Raw genomic sequence first — 18012 nt, 5'->3', positions numbered from 1 at the left:
CCACTTGTGAGGCCATAAAATGGCTCTGCTCAATTTGTCCACAATCACGCTGAATTTCTCCAGGATGTGCATTGCAGTCAGAAAACAGTTGGAGGTGGTATTCCATTACCAAACCCTCACAGCTTCTCGATAAAGGGGATAAGATCTGACTCCTCCCCATTTATGTACCAGACAATGGACATTGTCTGACTAGATGGAGAGTGTCTTGAAATGCTTGCAATGCCTAAAGCACTACCCTCATCTCTAGGATGTTTATGTGCAAGTGAGCCTCATGTTCCTGCCAGGTGCCTTGGACTGTCTTCCCTAGATAATGCCTCCCCACTCTATCTGAGAAGCATCCATGGTCACCTTGGCCTGGGGTTGAGGGGGATGAAGGGACAGCCTAGAGATACTAATAGAGAGTGAATCCACCATTGGAGATCCTCCTTGTAGGAGTTGGTTATCAAGATTATGTGTGACACTGGAAGTTCCAAGACTGACAATGGAGTGAAAAGTAGCCATTGGAGTATTCTCATGTGAATGTGAGCTAGAGGAATGTGAACAATTGCTGCAGCCATTTTGCCTAGCACCTGAAGAACCAGTCTTGCGGACAGTCACGTCTTCCAGGTTAATAATCTTAAATGATGATTAAGATTGCCTGCTCTGTCCTTTGGAAGCCTTGCTAACATTGTGGCTGTGTCTAACTCTGCTGCTATGAAGGTTATGTTCTGACATGGCTCTATAGCAAATTATTCATAGTTTATGGTAATACCTAGGGATGAGCAGAGTTGAAAGGTATAATCCCTGGCTTGTAGCAGATGATGCCTGGTCAGGGCAGTTATGAGCCAGTCGTCCAGCTATGGAAACACCCAGAATCTTATGTATCTCAGGAGAGCCACCACTACTGCCATGCCCTTGGTGAATACTCTGAGGGTTGCATTGAGTCCAAAGGGCAGAGCTTCAAACTGGAAGTGACTGGCTCCTAGCTATAATGGCAGGTACCTCCTGGATTACCTTTCCATTTTGATATGGTAGTACACATCCTGAAGATTTATATAACATATCCAACTGTCTTTTCCTAGGAACAGAAGTATCAGCTGCAGTATTACCATCTGGAACTTGGTCTTTATGACAGATTTGTTCAAATTGCTGATGTCCAAAATGGGTCTCCAGACCCATGTTTTCTTTGGGACTAAAAAGAATCTTGAGTAAGTTTGGATCCTCTCTGGTCTGCAGGGACTTCTTGGATGACTCTTTCTTAGCAACTTTTGGATTTCTAATGTTGCTTGTTCCTACTGATTGGGTGGAACATCTGGAATTGACTTGTTTATGGGTGTGGGAAAGGAGAAGGGAATGACATATCCTCTTAATATTATATCGATTATGTCCTGCAACCATTTGTCTCTTGTTATCTTTTGCCAGGTTTTGCAGCACAGGGACAAATTGACCCCTGAGTGCCTCCAGAGTCAAGTAATCAGGCACTTCTTCAGGAGCACTGGAAGGGTCTGCCAAAGAAAGATTCTCTGCAGCCCTGATTTTGAAGGCCTCCTCTGCCATGAGGGCTGCATCTTCCATTATTGCCCCCCCCCCCCCGTCTGTAAGGAACTTTCACCTTGTGTGTCCTGGAAAGACCTTTGTGATTTTCTGAACCACATTTTCCCACAACCCCTCTGACCTTTAGGAAAGGGCCTGGTAGATGTGGAAAAACATACTCCAATGGCAGATAAGGTCTTCCCTTCCTGTTCACACCTGGTGAGTGTCTCTAACTTTAGGCACAAAATGAGAGGATCCATCAAAGGGGGCAATCACGAAGGAAGACTTGAAGGGCTCCATGAAATTGCAAAGGCACATTCAGGCCTGTCTCCTAAGAGAAATGTCTGAACCCGGTGATCTACTCACTCCATCTGCTGCATGTGATATGAGTCTCATGGATGAGTTGACGACAAAAGTAAGGGTGGTGAGCTGAGCATTGACTTTATCCACCACTGCTTCAGCTATAGCTCCTTGGAGGGAGTCTGTAATCTCCTTTAACAGATCCCTCTGTAGTCTTGTGAAATGGGTGAGGTAGTTCAGCGACCACAAGGAAAAGTTCACTGATGAAAAGACACTCTTCCCATACCCATCCATGGTCCTAGAGTCCTTGTTAAGGAAGATGGCTAGAGGAACTGGTCACCACCATGGCCATGGCATCCGCTGCTATACCTTTTGTCAAAAGCAGTTTGTCCTTTGGGGCTGTGATGTATTTATTTGGCCTCTGAGGAGTAGGTTCTAGAGAGTCTGGGCTCTCCCAAGCTTTCCGTTAGATTAACTCAATAAGCTCATTGGAAGGTGTGGTCACCCAAGAGGTTGAAGGGTGAAAACCAAAGGCCTTCAGGTACACCGACTCCTTGGCCGAAGGGGCTGTGGACTGCCAGTCACCCCTCTGCTTCAAAATTTCCAAGATGGCTCCAAAAGAGACATCTTCAGGAGGTGACCATGGGGGCCCTTCTGCTTCACTGAGATCAGTGTCCAAAGTGATAGACTTCTCAGCAGAGTCAAGATGCTTCCTTTTGCAGGTCCTCTTCCAAGGGACCTCCTCAGTGGGATATTCCGGAGAGGTTTCAGAGGAGGGGGGATTTCCCTGATGGACAACCTGAGACCTGGGGTCTCTGCAGTCCCATGGACATGGTACATGAGTGGCCAAAGACACCTGCGTAGAGTTGGAATCTCCAAGGGGGAATGTTTCTGAGACTGTGAAGTAGTCAGTACCCTCCTCATGACCTCTCAAAGTTGCCTGTCCTGCACAGAAGAACAACCCAGATCTGACAAAAAGGTTGTCGGAGCCAAAGGCATCTCCAGCACAGAAAATAGAAGCTCCAAGGCAGAGGTGGGAACCAAACTCACCCACACCAAAGCCCTCAGAGGCAAGGTCACATCTGGAGAGATCCAAACAGGCTCCATGAACGCAACTGGAGAGTGTCAGCTCCCAGAGGTTCCCTGCTCTGACTGAGTGGAAACACTTGGGGCAGTTATGGGATCTGAAGAACCTATGAGTTCTGGAACTGATACAGACACTAGCTGGATGTTGGAATCTTCTAGCTCTGAAACCAAGGGATGGATTGGAGGAGGAGCATGTACAGGGGGGAAGATTGTGTCTTGTCTAATGCCTGTGGGTTCAGATCAAGAAGTAGTTTGGCCAAAGTTGGTGTCATCAGTAGCCTTTGTGCTACTCTGTACACATCTTCATTGGAGAGGCTCCTGGTCAACTGGGTGGAGAGGGTAGGAGACCTTGACCTAGTTAAGAAAGGTGAAGGGAGCTGAGATGAGATCAGCTCCAAGGAAGGAGATAGACTCTGATATCTAAATTCAGTTGGCAAGGATGATTTTGGTGTCGAAGGTTCAGATATGGTAGACTTCAGAGCTGTAGGTTCTGATTGCTCTGAAGAGGTCTTGGATCCGGTTTGAGCTGTCTGCTCCAATGATGATTCAGTTGTGGCTGATAGTTTATTTACTTTCTGCTTTGGCTCTGAAGATGATTTTGGAGCCAAAGAATGTCTCTTTAAAGACTTGTCTGATTTAGGAAAAGACTCGATAGATATAGCCTCAGAAAAAGAGTTTTTTAATATCCCCTTCCGAATAAGTTTGTTCTTGCACTCTAAGAGTACTCTCTGGTTGAACCCATGACAAACTGAATAGGATTCTTGCAGATGAAAGGGCCTCAAGCAATACACACGCAAAGTGTGTGAATCACTAAGGGGCATCTTTTTCCCACATTGCTCACATTTCTTGAAGTCAAGAGGCTTCCTTACTTTTTGTGACATATTAAGCAAGGAAAGGAACACACTCACACTAGAGACCTCTAATTAAACAGGATAGGATAGAGTAGAATTTTTTTTAAATTGTCCTCTAAGTTAAATAGACAAAAGGGACAGCAAGAAAGGATAAAGAAATAACATTCTCTAACTAAAACAAACATTAGTTAGACAGAAATAGAGGGGGAAAACATCCTGTAACTAAAAAGGACATTGGTTAGATGCCCTCTAACTAAAACTGACACTAACCATGGAAAGTAAGGGATAAAAGCCCTACAAAAAGGCCTATCACTCACACTAAAGGGTAAAGATACAAAGATTGTTTAAAAGGAAAAAACTATTAAGAGAGAATAGTTAAAGAAACAAACTGAAAGACACTTAGCTCAGAGCTTGCTAGCAGAACCTCCTTCTCACAGAGCAGTAAACAAGAGCTGGGAAGCTAGAGGGGTGCATTATGGGTAAAGAGGGATGCCCACGAGCTTTGCTGAAGACCTTGAGCTTTAGAATGGTCAAGATGGATCAGATGGATCGGATCTGACCCATCAGTGAGAATAAAGGCGAGACTGTCAACATCACAAAGAGATTTAATATGGTGCAATATTTATGCAAAGGAGAAAGAAAAACTAATCAGTATAAAAACAGCAGCACCAGAGATATTTGAAGAGAAATACAGGCAAAGGCATCAGGACATGGACACTTTTGCAATACAAAACATAGGAAAACAAAGAGGAAAAGTTGAAAAGAGAAATAGCAATGGAGAAGTTAAAGAAACAGAAACTGAGGTTATGGATTACCTGCGAAGTAAAGGATTTAGTGTAGGAAATCTAACTCAAAATAACATCACAGCAGGACAGAGCAATGGATCCCCAAATTAAGGGGAAACTAGTGGAGTAGGAAACATCTGATCAGTTGCCATATAAAGATACTTTGGAGCCTTTCATAAGAAACCAGTACAAATGTTCAGCTGAAGTTGCACAGCAAGGGAAGGAACAGGAAACTGTGGCAACTCTGATGCATTCAATGTTGTGGAGTGATAGACCGGTGAGCTCCCATACGACAGAACAACAGATGTCACAGGATGAAACTGAAGAGAATGTGGCACAGGAAGATGCTCTAGAACTTTCTCTAGAATGCCAGCAGGAAATGGAGAACAAAGAATGTGCCCTCAGTTCAGAAGAAAATGATCTAACAATAATCTTGGGTCTTGACTAGCATTTCTATGGTATTACATTGGGATGAAACGGCTAGTTCTGAAATGACCTGCAGGTTGATAGCCTAGTAATCTCCTATGACCCTATGAAGAGTTGCTTGATTTAATAGAAATGGATAGGTCTATTAAGATCAATGAAAGAAATAGACTACAGAAAGTCAATAAAAAACAAAAAGTTAGAAGTTTGATAAAACAAATGAATACAGTAATGAGGACTCTTCATAGAAATCCATGCAATATAACAGAAGGAAATAGGATATATTACTGTGCAACTAAATTAATAACAGATAAAGTCTTACTACAAAAACACAGGGCAGTGAGGGAAAGTAAGTGGAGAAATCAAATGCCATCATGGAAGTATCAAACAGAGAAAACTATAAAGCAATTAAGACAAGAGGTGTCACTCTTAGAAGAGTATAGAAGAGGGAACAGATCAACTAAAATACTACAAAAGATAGATGTGATAAAAGCAATGTGCAGTGTCAGAACAGATCAGGATTTATTGTGCACTATCACAAATGAACCAAAAATCTCAGCACAGGCAGAAAAACTTAGAAGATACGCAGATAAATATAAAGGAAAGTGCAAACTAAGCAATTCATTGATGACCCAAAAAAGTTTTATAGAGAATTGGGAAACAAAGCAAAGGAATTGAAACACCACCTAAAGAAGAAATATATACATTTTGGAGAAATATCTATGAAGATCCTGTGGAACATAACAAAGATGCTGAATGGATAGAAGTAAAAGAAAGAATAAGAAGTTTAAAGGTACAGGATATGAAATGGGGTGAAATAACAGCCAGAGAGAGTGAAACAAAGTTAAGAAAAGCTTCTAACTGGAAAACTCCAGACCCAGATGAGGTACTTAACTTCTGGCTAACAATATTAACATCTTTATATGAAGATTTAGCCATAAGTAACAACTATTTATATGTACAGCCCAAACAGACACCAGCCTGGTTAACAACAGGAAAACAATACTCCTACTTAAGAGTCAACCTGCAAGCTATCCTAAAAACTATACACCAATAACTTGCCTTCTAACAACATATAAACTATACACTGGAATTGATCCCGACAGAGTTTGTAGTCATTTAGAAGAAAACTCAATCATGGCAACAGAACAAAAGGATAATAAAAGAAAGTCATATGGAACAAAAATCAGAGAGGACAGATTATTATTCCAGAGATAAAATTTCAAATGGGAATATTCTAGTGTGACTCTCTGTCACCACTGTTCTTTTGTCTTGCCCTTAACCCATTATGTTGTCTACTTAACAGATTAGATCATGGCTACAATTTGGGTCCCAGAAAACAACATGTAAAGACTTTTCTTTTTGTAGATTTAAAACTGTATACTTCGTCAGATAAGGAACTGAAAGAACAACTGCAAGTGGTCAAAACATTTTCACATGATATAAGAATGTCATTAAGTCTTGATAAATGTGCAAAAGCAACCTTTAAAACAGGAAATCTATAGCACCAAGAAAGCATTAATTTGGGATAGGAATGTGATATTAAAGAATTTGAGCAAGAGGGAGTGTGTACATATTTGGGACTCAATGAAGAATCAACAATAAAACATGAACAAATGTGAATAAAACTTAGTATGGCATATTTTAGAAGACTAAAATTAATACTGAAAACAGAGTTGGCATCTAGGAACAAAGTCCAGGCTATAAACCAATTTGCTCTTCCTGTCTTAACTTACAGTTTTGGAGTGAGTGACTGTTCCCAAAAGGTGTTGGATAGGTTGGACTTGAAAGCAAGGATGCTTCATGCTCATCAAATGATTTATAAAAATCAATGCATACCAAGACTATATATTCCCCATTCTGAAGGCAGTATGGGCCTCCTCAAAATTGATTACATGTATAGATCTGCAATCATGGGACTCCACACATATCTGCTGACCTCACAAGACCCAAATGTAGTGAATGTTTTGAAACATGAAGAGAATAAATCTAAGATGACTTCTCTGCTTAGTCTAGCAGAAGCATATCGATGTCAAGCAGAAATGGAAATCAAACCAGAAGTAGATAAAAATCAGGCAGAAACTGAATGTGCCAAAAAACAAAAGAAAGAATGGAAGGTGAAGGACCAGATGAGAAGGCAGGAAATTTGAAAAATACATAAAAATCATTGCAAGTATAGAAAACTCTTTGAACAACCTCATGTTAATCAGGATCGAATATTGGAGTGGTTAAGAAGAGGTGAATTTCAACCAAAAGATGAAAGGTTAATATTGGCAGCCCAAGATTGTAAACCAACGTGTATGTAGTCCACTAAGTCTACTGAACATATGGCAGAAACAGACAAATGTAGGATTTGTAAAACAGAATTGGAAACAGTTGCACATCTTGTTGCTGTTTGTGATACACTAATGGCAGGACTGTATACTGAAAGGCATAATAATGTGGCAAGACTGTTGCACTGGGGATTGTGCAAACATTATAATATTGAAGTAGCTGAACAACACTGGAAATATGAGCCACAAAGTATCACAGAAAATTATGAAGTTTATATCACATGGGATCATCCATTACCAACAGTTCAAAAATAGATCCAAGAAAACCAGATATAGTAGTACATGAAGACAAAAGTAGCATTGATCATTGAAATTACTATGCTCAGTGACTAGTGTCTTATGTACAGAGAGACACAAAGTCATAAAATACCAGGATTTGCAGGCAGAAATGAGAGCAATGTGGAAGAAAGACACCCAGACAGTCCCAATTGTAGTAGGAGCAACAGGTCTTATAAAAAATAATTTACAATCGGACTTAGATATACTAATGATACAGTAAACTTCATACGAATTGCAGAAGGAGTCATTACTAGGCACATGCTTCAAAGATTGTAACAATACTAATTTCATGAACTTTAATCATACTTTGACTTAGGAATGGGGTCCATTCCTGTCATGGTATAAGAAACACAAAAGATATGGAGAAATTAAAAGAGTTTCATGTCATCTGTAAACAGGATTGATGCCCCCCCCCCATATTGCAAAAGTAGTCCACAAAAATCACAAAAACTGATAGGCCAAAAAAATAAGACAAAGATGACAGTGGACTACTGATGATAAGGAAGCAAGTCAGTATTGTTACTATTATGCAAGAAGCCCATAATTTCCAGATAAATGACATTCAGAAAGATTAAGTGAGAAATTAGAGGAAAGAAAAAAAATACTTGTAGAAGAAAAACTGTTAAAAGCTTCAAATGCAAATTTGCATTTGTTAAGATCCATGAAAAACATTATATAGACAAAGAAAGGTTGATCCACCTAGAAAGAGAAGCAACATAGTAAGTATAAAAATATGAAGAACAAAATCCAGTTTTTGGAAAGGTATAAGAAAGAAACATGGAGATGGGAAAGATAAAAACATCTGATATGGTACAATATGTATATATTTATACAGAGGAGAAAGCCAACCTAATCGATACAAAACAAGCAGCTTCGAAGATATTTGAAGAGAAATACAAGCAAAGTAACTCTGCTATGGAATATTTCACAATACAAAACTAAGTTCACAAAGTGGGGAAATAGAAAGAGTATTAGTAAGGTAGACATTAAACAAATAGAAACTCAAGTTAAGGAATGCCCACAACATGAAGGATTAGTGTAGAAATTGTAACACAGAATGTCACAGCATGATTGAACAATAAATTCCCAAACTAAAGAGAAACTGGTGGAGCAGGAGATATCTGAAAAAGAAATATGGACATGGAAAATAAATATTTGATATGTTTGATATGGTGCAATATATATGCAAGGAAGAAAGCAAAACTAATCAATACAAAAATTCCAAAGACATTCGAAGAGAAATACAGGCAAACACACCAGTATGTGGAAAATTTCACAATACAAAAAAACAAGAACTAAAAGAAAAACCCAGCCAAGCTAGATTTTCCACTGTATGATTTCTTAAAACCTCTTGCATTAGAAGTAACATGGAATATATGCAAATGACCCCTTAAGGACTTCAGGTGTTTCAGCTACATTGCAGTTCTGAATGTCCATGACTTTTTTCCTTTTTAAATTTCTTATGGATGAATTCAGGCCGCCTCACAATAAGACGCTGTCCAGTTTGATTCTCAGCTAGAGCGTCTTCTGTGTGGAGACATGTGTGAATGGGCATACCTTCGTTGAAGGTTGTGCATCAGGGCTGGTAACTCGGCACGTAAAAATGAACTACTAATCATTAGTGGACTGGAGTTCCGCTGTGGCGACCCCTAACAGAGAAAAGCCGAAAGACACAACAACATGGATGAATTCAGGCCAATAAAGCCAAACCTCCCTAGCTGTAAAGCAATTAAGACAAGAACTGTCACTGTTAAAAGAATATAGAAGAGGGAACAGATCAAGAAAAATATTTAGAAAAACAGAAGTGGTAAAAGCAACACAGTATCAGAACAGATTAGGTGCTATCATACACTTTTGCAAATAAACTAAACATATCAGCACAGGCAGAAAAACTAAGATATGCAGGTAAACACAAAGGAAAAGCAAGTAATAAGCAATTCATTGATGACTCAAAAAAGTTTATATTAGACAGGGAGACAAAGCAAAAGGAATAGAAACACCACCACCAAAAAGAAAAAAAATAAGACACATATTGGAAAAATATCTGAGACTGCATACATATCTTCATCAGATCCAAACATAGTGAAAGTTCTAAAGTGTGAGGAGAGGAAGTCTGAGATGACCTGTCTGCTTTGTTTAGCAGAAGCATTCTGGTGTCATGTGGGAATAGAAATGAAACCTGAAGTAGACAAAAGTCAGACAGCAACTGAATGTGACAAAAATACAAAGAAAAAATATAAGGTGAAGGACCAGATGAGAAGACAAGAAATGTGGAAAATGCATAAATATAATAGCAAGTGAAAAGTTATTTAAAAAATGATGATGATGACAGTCTTGTACTTACTGATACTGCCAACTGCAGCTCTGTGTTGGTGCCTAGTAGAAATAAACGTCTAAGCAGCTCTTGCATGCTGAAATCAAAGTCTGATTAGCTACTGCTTTAGTGCCTTGTAGAAAACCAAAGTGTGATTGATGACTAAACTTTGCAGACTATTAACCTCTTGAACAGTATATTATCTTTTTTGCACAGTACTATTAAATTGTCTGTATAACAGACGACATGTACAATACTGTACAGTTTGCAGATTTTACTGTCTCATATTTACCCTTTTCAAACAATACAGATGATCTCCAGTGCTCAGATCTAACAAGAAAGCAGATCTAACATCATTCAATTTTACTGTCCTTTTATACACTTTTTATGAAAGCAGTCTTTTGATGTTGATGTAATGCAGTTTGTTGAGAACTATCAAAGTCAGTACTTGGGTATTTCTGATGTAATACTGTTTGTTGTTAAGCTACTTTATGTTCTGTTTCAAGGTGAATTATATGACAGTTCAGTAAGTTGTCCTTGCCTCCAATCCGGTAGGGAGTTTTCCTTCCTTGCACCTGCATCTCAGGAATTCCTTATCTGTATTTTTTTTTTTTTTTTTTTGAAGCTTGTACCAAACTGTTACACACAACCGAATGCCTCTTTTAAGAAGTTATTCTTATCAGCATTTTTCTCAAGTTGTATTAGACTCTGAACACTCATGTTATATTACAGATGAATGCTGTTTTATTTGATTTGTAGCTAATAACAGTTTAACCCTTTAATATATGTATTTTAGCAAACAGAAATGTATGCATCTGACTATATTATCCTATATATATTCTAGCAGACAGAAGTGTATATGCATCTAACTAGCAAACAGAAGTATAGATGCACTATTCACTACAGACACATATAGTAGTATATGTGTCTAAATATATGTCTACCAGAAAGTCTAGAGATCTCTTGGAACAGCCTCATATTGATCATTATTTTCCCAGCAATGATTAAGGAAAGGTGAGTTGAAAGCAAAAGATGAAATGTTAACGTCAGCCCAGGATAGTGGACTATATACATGTTGTTTTACAAAGTCCATTGAGCATGTGGAAGAAACAGACAAATGTAGGTTCTGCAAAAAAGAATGGGAAACAGTGGCACATTTTGTTGCTGGGTGTAATATACTCATGGTGGTGGGCTTGTACACTGAAAAGCATAATAACATGCAAGACTGTTGCATTGTGCAAACACTATAATATAGAAGTAGCTGAGAAGCATTGGAAACATGAACCACAAAGCATTATAGAGAATGATGAAGTGTGCATCACATGGGATCAACCTTTACCAATAGTTCACAAAATAGATGTGAGAAAGCCAGATATAGTAGTCCAAAAAAATGTAGCATTCATCAGTGAAATTGCTGTACCTACTGATTACAGTGTCTTACATATGGCGAGACACAAAGTCATAAGATATAAGGATTTGTAGGTAGAAATGAGAGCAATGTGGAAGAAGGATACCCAGACAGTTCCAATAGTAGTAGGAGTAATGGTTTAATAAAAAGGAATCAACAGTCATATTTAGGTACGCTACCAGTACATCTAACTCTATATAAATTATAGCAGTTCTGTTATATTGTGGGTGCTGCAAAGACCACTTTAAGTGAGCATCAAAGATTAAACAATACCGATTTTTATGAACTTCAGTTATGCCCTGACTTAGGAATGGGGTCCATTCTCATGGATTTGGAAACCCAAAAGGCTTGGGAGAAATTAAACCAAGAGAATAGCAATGAGAGATGCACTAATTGGTTTTCTGAGAGAGTAGCTGATGCATGGAACAGACTACTAAGTTATATCCCTTGAAGCATGAATTTGTATACTTTCATGAATGACTTGGAGATTTATTATGCAAATGATTGTTTTGGTATATTGAGAGGCTAGAAGGGCATTATTGTCCATGCCTGAAATATTTGTATATATGTATGTGTGCATGTGATATATGCATAATCTTACTATGTATTTTCTTTTCCAAACAGGAATGGGAGAAAAAGGCAACGACTTAGAAAAAAGTAAACTTCCCATGAAAAGACTGGAACTGCCAACTCTATCTGAACTACAGGATATGATCGTCATGAAAGGGTGGTGTGTGCACCATTACATTTTCAGTGGTGACATCAAGATTGTGCAAGGATTTTATCTGCATAGATAAAAAGGGATGATGTTCACTATTTGCCCAGTTCTGAAACATTTTAAAAAGAAACCATATTTTCAAGGCCCATCTTTTAAAACTGACTTAAGTACTTTCTTAAAAGATGTTGCCTACATGCCAAAGAGTTTCAGTGTATAATGTAGTAGAACATATTTCTTCCTTCACTTGTTTTTTTCATATCTCAAGATAATTTCAATAATTCCTCTTAAGTGTGGAGAGACAACATGTTATGGAACTAATGCCTTTAAGATGAAATTGCCTCACAAATTAACAACTTCCTTTGGAGTTGCTCATGTCTTATATGGCACAGTAAAAAAACAGAGCGGGATAGTCTAACATAATAAAGCAATGTACCGGCAATGATGAACCATTGATCATGGGATAACAAAATGTCCATTTTGCATTGTATTTATTTCTCTTCAATAAGTGTCACTAACAGATACCATGCAATTCAGTGCAGTGGGCACTGTGTATATTCCTGATCTCAAACAGCCTTTGTTGATCCAATACTGCTAGTGATTTAAAGGACTTGTGAATCAATTTCTTTTTAATATGTTCTGAAGTATGACAATGTTTTAAGGCGGAAAACAATCCATGATTTTTGAAAAATAATGAATGACAGAATAAAAGCATGGTCCCGCTAGCTAAGTGAAGCAGATAGAAATGGTTCACTAGAAATGTAGACCACAATGCATTAAATTCTACAACTCAAGATATAAAAAAAGTGTGCCCACACACCCATTAGAGTAATTCAATTAAAAATGGAGCACACATTTATAATGTTAAAAGTGGAGTTCTGTTTGATAACTGTGGGAAAAATTCTGCTGCTTCTACTGAGGAATAAAATCAAAAGCAAAGTCTTTGTACATGCGGCAACATCACTTTCCGGAGTAGAAAGACATTGGAGAAATCAGACTAAATATTTGTCTCTTTGCTGCAGTAATATCAATGTCAGACTTAGTTTATATAGTTTAACTGTGAAAAGGACTCTGCTTGGTACAGTTTACTTTGAGTTTGGCCACAGAATATACATATCCACTGATAATAGTTTGTGGTCCTATCTAATCAAAGTGGAAAACCTGTGAATGAGAAATGAGATTCCTGAGAGCAACTTTCTCTTAGAGGGCTGGTCTCTCCTCAAAATGTACCCATGACATGTAGCATGTGTTTCTGTACCTGCAAGGTATTCTTATCTGTTCCCAGCAAAAGTTTTAAAGATATAAATCGTTACTAAAAGTTTCATTTGTAACCACTATTATAGTTTATCATCTATGTTTCATTTTCTTCCATTTTTCAAGTAATTGCTTTTTCCTTAATTTCCACATTTTCAAACAATACTATGGTACTTAACATGTTAGTTTCTTAATGTAATGTCTCTCAGGAAAGTAATGAATTAAACCAGCTTTATGTACACAGTGTTCATTATAATAATGTTACAGAATATCACTGATAGCTTAAATAGTTTGATTGCAGTAATCTCTGTCAGAAGTCATAAAGCATCTGTAAACAAGAGGCAATATGATTGCAACCAATGTTTATTGTCCTTGAAAAATGTGGAAATAAAACAAAATATTTAGGATAACAGTTATACAATCAGTCCTTCAAATGAAGTATGTCTAATTGTAAAACCTGGTCCTGTCTAACTCGTCTCACTAACAAAGGTCACTACCGTTTTATTGTTATAAAAAGTCTTTACTTTGCATTTCATTTTCACATTTTAAGCTCATTAAAATATGTTCTCTTTCACATAAAATGTATCAGAATATAGTCAGTGTCTTTCTTTATAGGTACAAAAAACCGATGTATTGCATTCATTCATAGCCTTGTGACTGTGGTTTGTCCTGGAGTTTGAGCACTAAACCATTGTCTAAGGAAGAACCAAACGGTTCCAAGTAATGTTCTGTTTTATTTTTATAATTATGTATGTTTTTAGACTACAGATCCTGACTTCCAATAGAAAGTCATCTCTTTTCATATATGTAGCAAGGAAATAAAACAAGACATGGAAGCAGATGAAAGAAAACAGGAGAGAAATGTCAAATCGTATTCTGTTTTTTAGGCATATATATATATATATATATATATATATATATATATATATATATATATATATATAGTCAGATACAAGAGTGTAACCTATGAAACACAAAACAGACTTTTGTTTTTCCCTGCTGCAAATGAACAAATGAAAGTTCTTTTTACTGTCTTGTCTCTTATATCATCCCAAACAATAAAGAAGATAGACATTTGCCACTTTTTCTTGACCCATCAGAAAAAACTAAAAGAAAGTGATTAAGCTCACCATTGTAATGGACCGTTGTCCCATCAAGGAAAATTTCATTTCTTATGACTTTTGCTGGATATGATTGAGTTTTGTTCCTTAGTCCCCAAAATGGATGAAAATATGTATAGGAAATACTTGTATTTAAATGAAATGCTATATACTTTTATGTTGTTTGCGTGGATATATACAAATTCATTCACCTTTTGAAACAGTTGCAACACTGTGTATAGTAAAGCAAACACATTTTGATTCACTTTGTCAATGATATATTATCTTAAATGTTTGGAATTAAGTTAGAGAGCACGTTCATTTTATGGATGTGTGTGTGTGTGTGTGTGTGTGTGTGTGTGTGTGTGTGTGTGTGTGTGTGTGTGTGTGTGTGTGTGTGTGTGTGTGTGCGAGCGTGCGCGCATAGGTGCTGCGTGTATCATCATGTGGAATTTGACATAGTCATGCATCAGTCACAGTACAGTAAAACCTGATTTGTCAATCGTATACAGCGATGAGAAGGCTACTTGCCCCAGGACCCATAAAGCCTATTCCTAAGGTTCACGGAATCAAGTTAATTATGCTTTCCAGAAAATAGAGTTTCTACGAGGATTTAAGAAAAAAATGCTGACTTGTTTACAACTGTTTTATCTACACTCCCACCAAGTCACTAAAAATCAGAACTCTATCCCACTGTAAATAAAACAGACAGGCAAAAGACATTCCTTCAGGTTGCATCTAAAGCAAGATTTAAGTAAAATTGGTTCTATTACTGTCAGTTCCTGGCTGCAATAAACTTTTTGGCCACACTTTCTACCTTTTCACAAAAGACGTGTCTCATCCACTTCTCCTTTCTTCTCGATGGGGCCAGTAAGATAGTCATTACATGACAAGGAGTAACTTTGTTTGTATAAATTATATCAATCACAGGCTCCGCATGACAAAACTCAATCTCATCTCTCCAATTAGATCAACCACTATCTCACTGCCACCCCATCACAATTTCACCACTCTCTCTCATCACTCTAAAAATAATAAATCTTATAACAGTTCAAATAGTCCCAACTATCCTAACTTTCCTAATTACTTCACTTCTCTGCCTTCAATGTAATGATATTTTCATAGCTACTGTACTACTACCATATACTACATTACATTATTAATCACTTCCCTGCTTTCTAATATTTCCATATTTAAGTTGCCTCTCTTCAGTTTAATTGCTAGAAATTGCAAGTAATATTACAGTGCTTTTTCAATGTTGTATCTCTCTTTGCTATATACAAGCTTGTGACTAATGAATGTTTAGCATTGTATATGCCTATGCAAGCTATGCACAATCTCTGTTCCTCAGTGTTTATCATTGTATATGCCTATGCAAGCTATGCACAATCTCTGTTCCTCAGTGTTTATCATTGTATATGCCTATGCAAACTATGCACAAGCTCTGTTCCTTAGTGTTTAACGTTGTATATGCCTATGCAAGCTATGCACAAGCTCTGTTCTTAAGTGTTTAGCGTTGCATATGCCTATGCAAGCTATGCACAAGCTCTGTTCCTAAGTCTTTAGCATTGCATATGCCTATGCAAGCTATGCACAATCTCTCTTCCTAAGTGTTTAGCATTGTATATGCCTATGCAAGCTATGTAATAGCTCAGTTTCTAAGTGTTTAACGTTGTTTATGCCTATGAAAGCTATGCACAAGGTCTGTTCCTAAGTGTTTAGCACTGTATATGCCTAAACAAGCTATGCACAAGTTCTGTTCCTACGTGGTTAACATTGTATATGCCTAGGCAAGCTATGCACAAGCTCTGATCCTAACTGTTTAGCATTGTATATGCCTATGCAAGCTATGCACAAGCTCTGTTACTAAGTGTTTAACATTGTATATACCTATGAAAGCTACACACAAAATCTGCTCCTATGTGTTTAGCATTGTATATGCCTGTGCAAGTGATGCACAAGCTTTGTTCCTAAGTGTTTAGCGTTGTGTATGCCTATGCAAGCTATGCACAAGCTCTGTTTGTAAGTGTTTAACATTGTATATGCCTATGCAAGCTATGCACAAGCTCTATTCCTAAGTGTTTAACGTTGTATATACCAAAGCAAGCTATGCACAGGCTCTGTTCCTAAGTGTTTAGCGTTGTATATGCCTATGCAAGCTGTGCACAAGCTCTGTTCCGAAGTGTTTAGCATTGTATATGCCTATGCAAGCTATGCACAAGCTCTGTTCCTAAGTATTTAGCGTGGTATATGCCTATGCAAGCTATGCATAAGCTCTGTTCCTAAGTGCTTAGCATGGTATATGCCTATGCAAGCTATGCATAAGCTCTGTTCCTAAGTGCTTAGCGTTGTATATGCCTATTCAAGCTATGCACAAGCTCTGTCACTAAGAGTTTAGTGTTCTATATGCCTATGCAAGCTATGCACAAGCTCTGTTCCTAAGTGTTTAGCATTGTATATGCCTGTACAAGCTATGCACAATCTCTGTTCCTAAGTGTTTAATCTGTTATATGCCTATGTAAGCTACGCATAAGCTCTGCTCCTAAGTGTTTAGCATTGTATATGCCTATGCAAGCTACGCACAAGCTCTGTTCATAGCTTTTAGCATTGTATATGCCTATGCAAGCTATGCACAAGCTCTGTTCCTAAGTGTTTAGCATTGTATATGCCTATGCAAGCTATGCACAAGCTCTGTTCCTAAGTGTTTAGTGTTGTATATGCCTATGTAAGCTATGCACAAGCTCTGTTCCTAAGTGTTTAATGTTGTATATGCCTAGGCAAGCTATGCACAAGCTCTGTTCCTAAGTGTTTAATGTTGTATATGCCTAGGCAAGCTATGCACAAGCTCTGATCCTAAGTGCTTAACGTTGTATATGCCTATGCAAGCTATGTGTAAGCTCTGTTCTTAAGTGTTTAGCGTTGCATATGCCTATTCAAGCTATGCACAAGCTCTGTTCCTAAGTGTTTAGTGTTGTATATGCCTATGTAAGCTATGCACAAGCTCTGTTCCTAAGTGTTTAATGTTGTATATGCCTATGCAAGCTATGCACAAGCTCTGTTCCTAAGTGCTTAACGTTGTATATGCCTATGCAAGCTATGTGTAAGCTCTGTTCTTAAGTGTTTAGCGTTGTGTATGCCTATGCAAGCTGTGCACAAGCTCTGTTTGTAAGTGTTTAACATTGTATATGCCTATGCAAGCTATGCACAAGCTCTATTCCTAAGTGTTTAACGTTGTATATACCAAAGCAAGCTATGCACAGGCTCTGTTCCTAAGTGTTTAGCGTTGTATATGCCTATGCAAGCTGTGCACAAGCTCTGTTCCGAAGTGTTTAGCATTGTATATGCCTATGCAAGCTATGCACAAGCTCTGTTCCTAAGTATTTAGCATGGTATATGCCTATGCAAGCTATGCATAAGCTCTGTTCCTAAGTGCTTAGCGTGGTATATGCCTATGCAAGCTATGCATAAGCTCTGTTCCTAAGTGCTTAGCGTTGTATATGCCTATTCAAGCCATGCACAAGCTCTGTCACTAAGAGTTTAATGTTCTATATGCCTATGCAAGCTATGCACAAGCTCTAGTCCTAAGTTCTTAACATTGTATATGCCTATGCAAGCTATGCACAAGCTCTGTTCCTAAGTGTTTAATCTTGTA

At 37.9% G+C, this 18012-nt stretch overlaps 1 protein-coding gene across 4 annotated transcripts in view; it reads left to right on the top strand.

Moving 5' to 3' along the window:
* The window catches only part of AFAP1L2 (actin filament associated protein 1 like 2), a 2783820-nt gene extending 2769975 nt beyond the window's left edge, over positions 1-13845 (top strand). For all 4 annotated transcript variants that reach the window (XM_044055822.1, XM_044055821.1, XM_044055820.1 and 1 more), the window contains one exon: positions 11916-13845. In XM_044055822.1, coding sequence (XP_043911757.1) covers positions 11916-11942 — 27 coding nt within the window. In that variant the 3' untranslated portion in view covers positions 11943-13845. The remainder of the gene's footprint in view (positions 1-11915) is intronic.
* Positions 13846-18012: the final 4167 nt, after the last annotated feature.

The sequence above is a fragment of the Protopterus annectens genome, chromosome 14.part0, assembly GCF_019279795.1.
Source record: "Protopterus annectens isolate FY-2018-M chromosome 14.part0, PAN1.0, whole genome shotgun sequence".
Lineage (NCBI taxonomy): Eukaryota > Metazoa > Chordata > Ceratodontiformes > Protopteridae > Protopterus > Protopterus annectens.
Note: the sequence above shows the minus strand (reverse complement) of the source record. Positions and strands in the feature narration are given on the sequence as shown.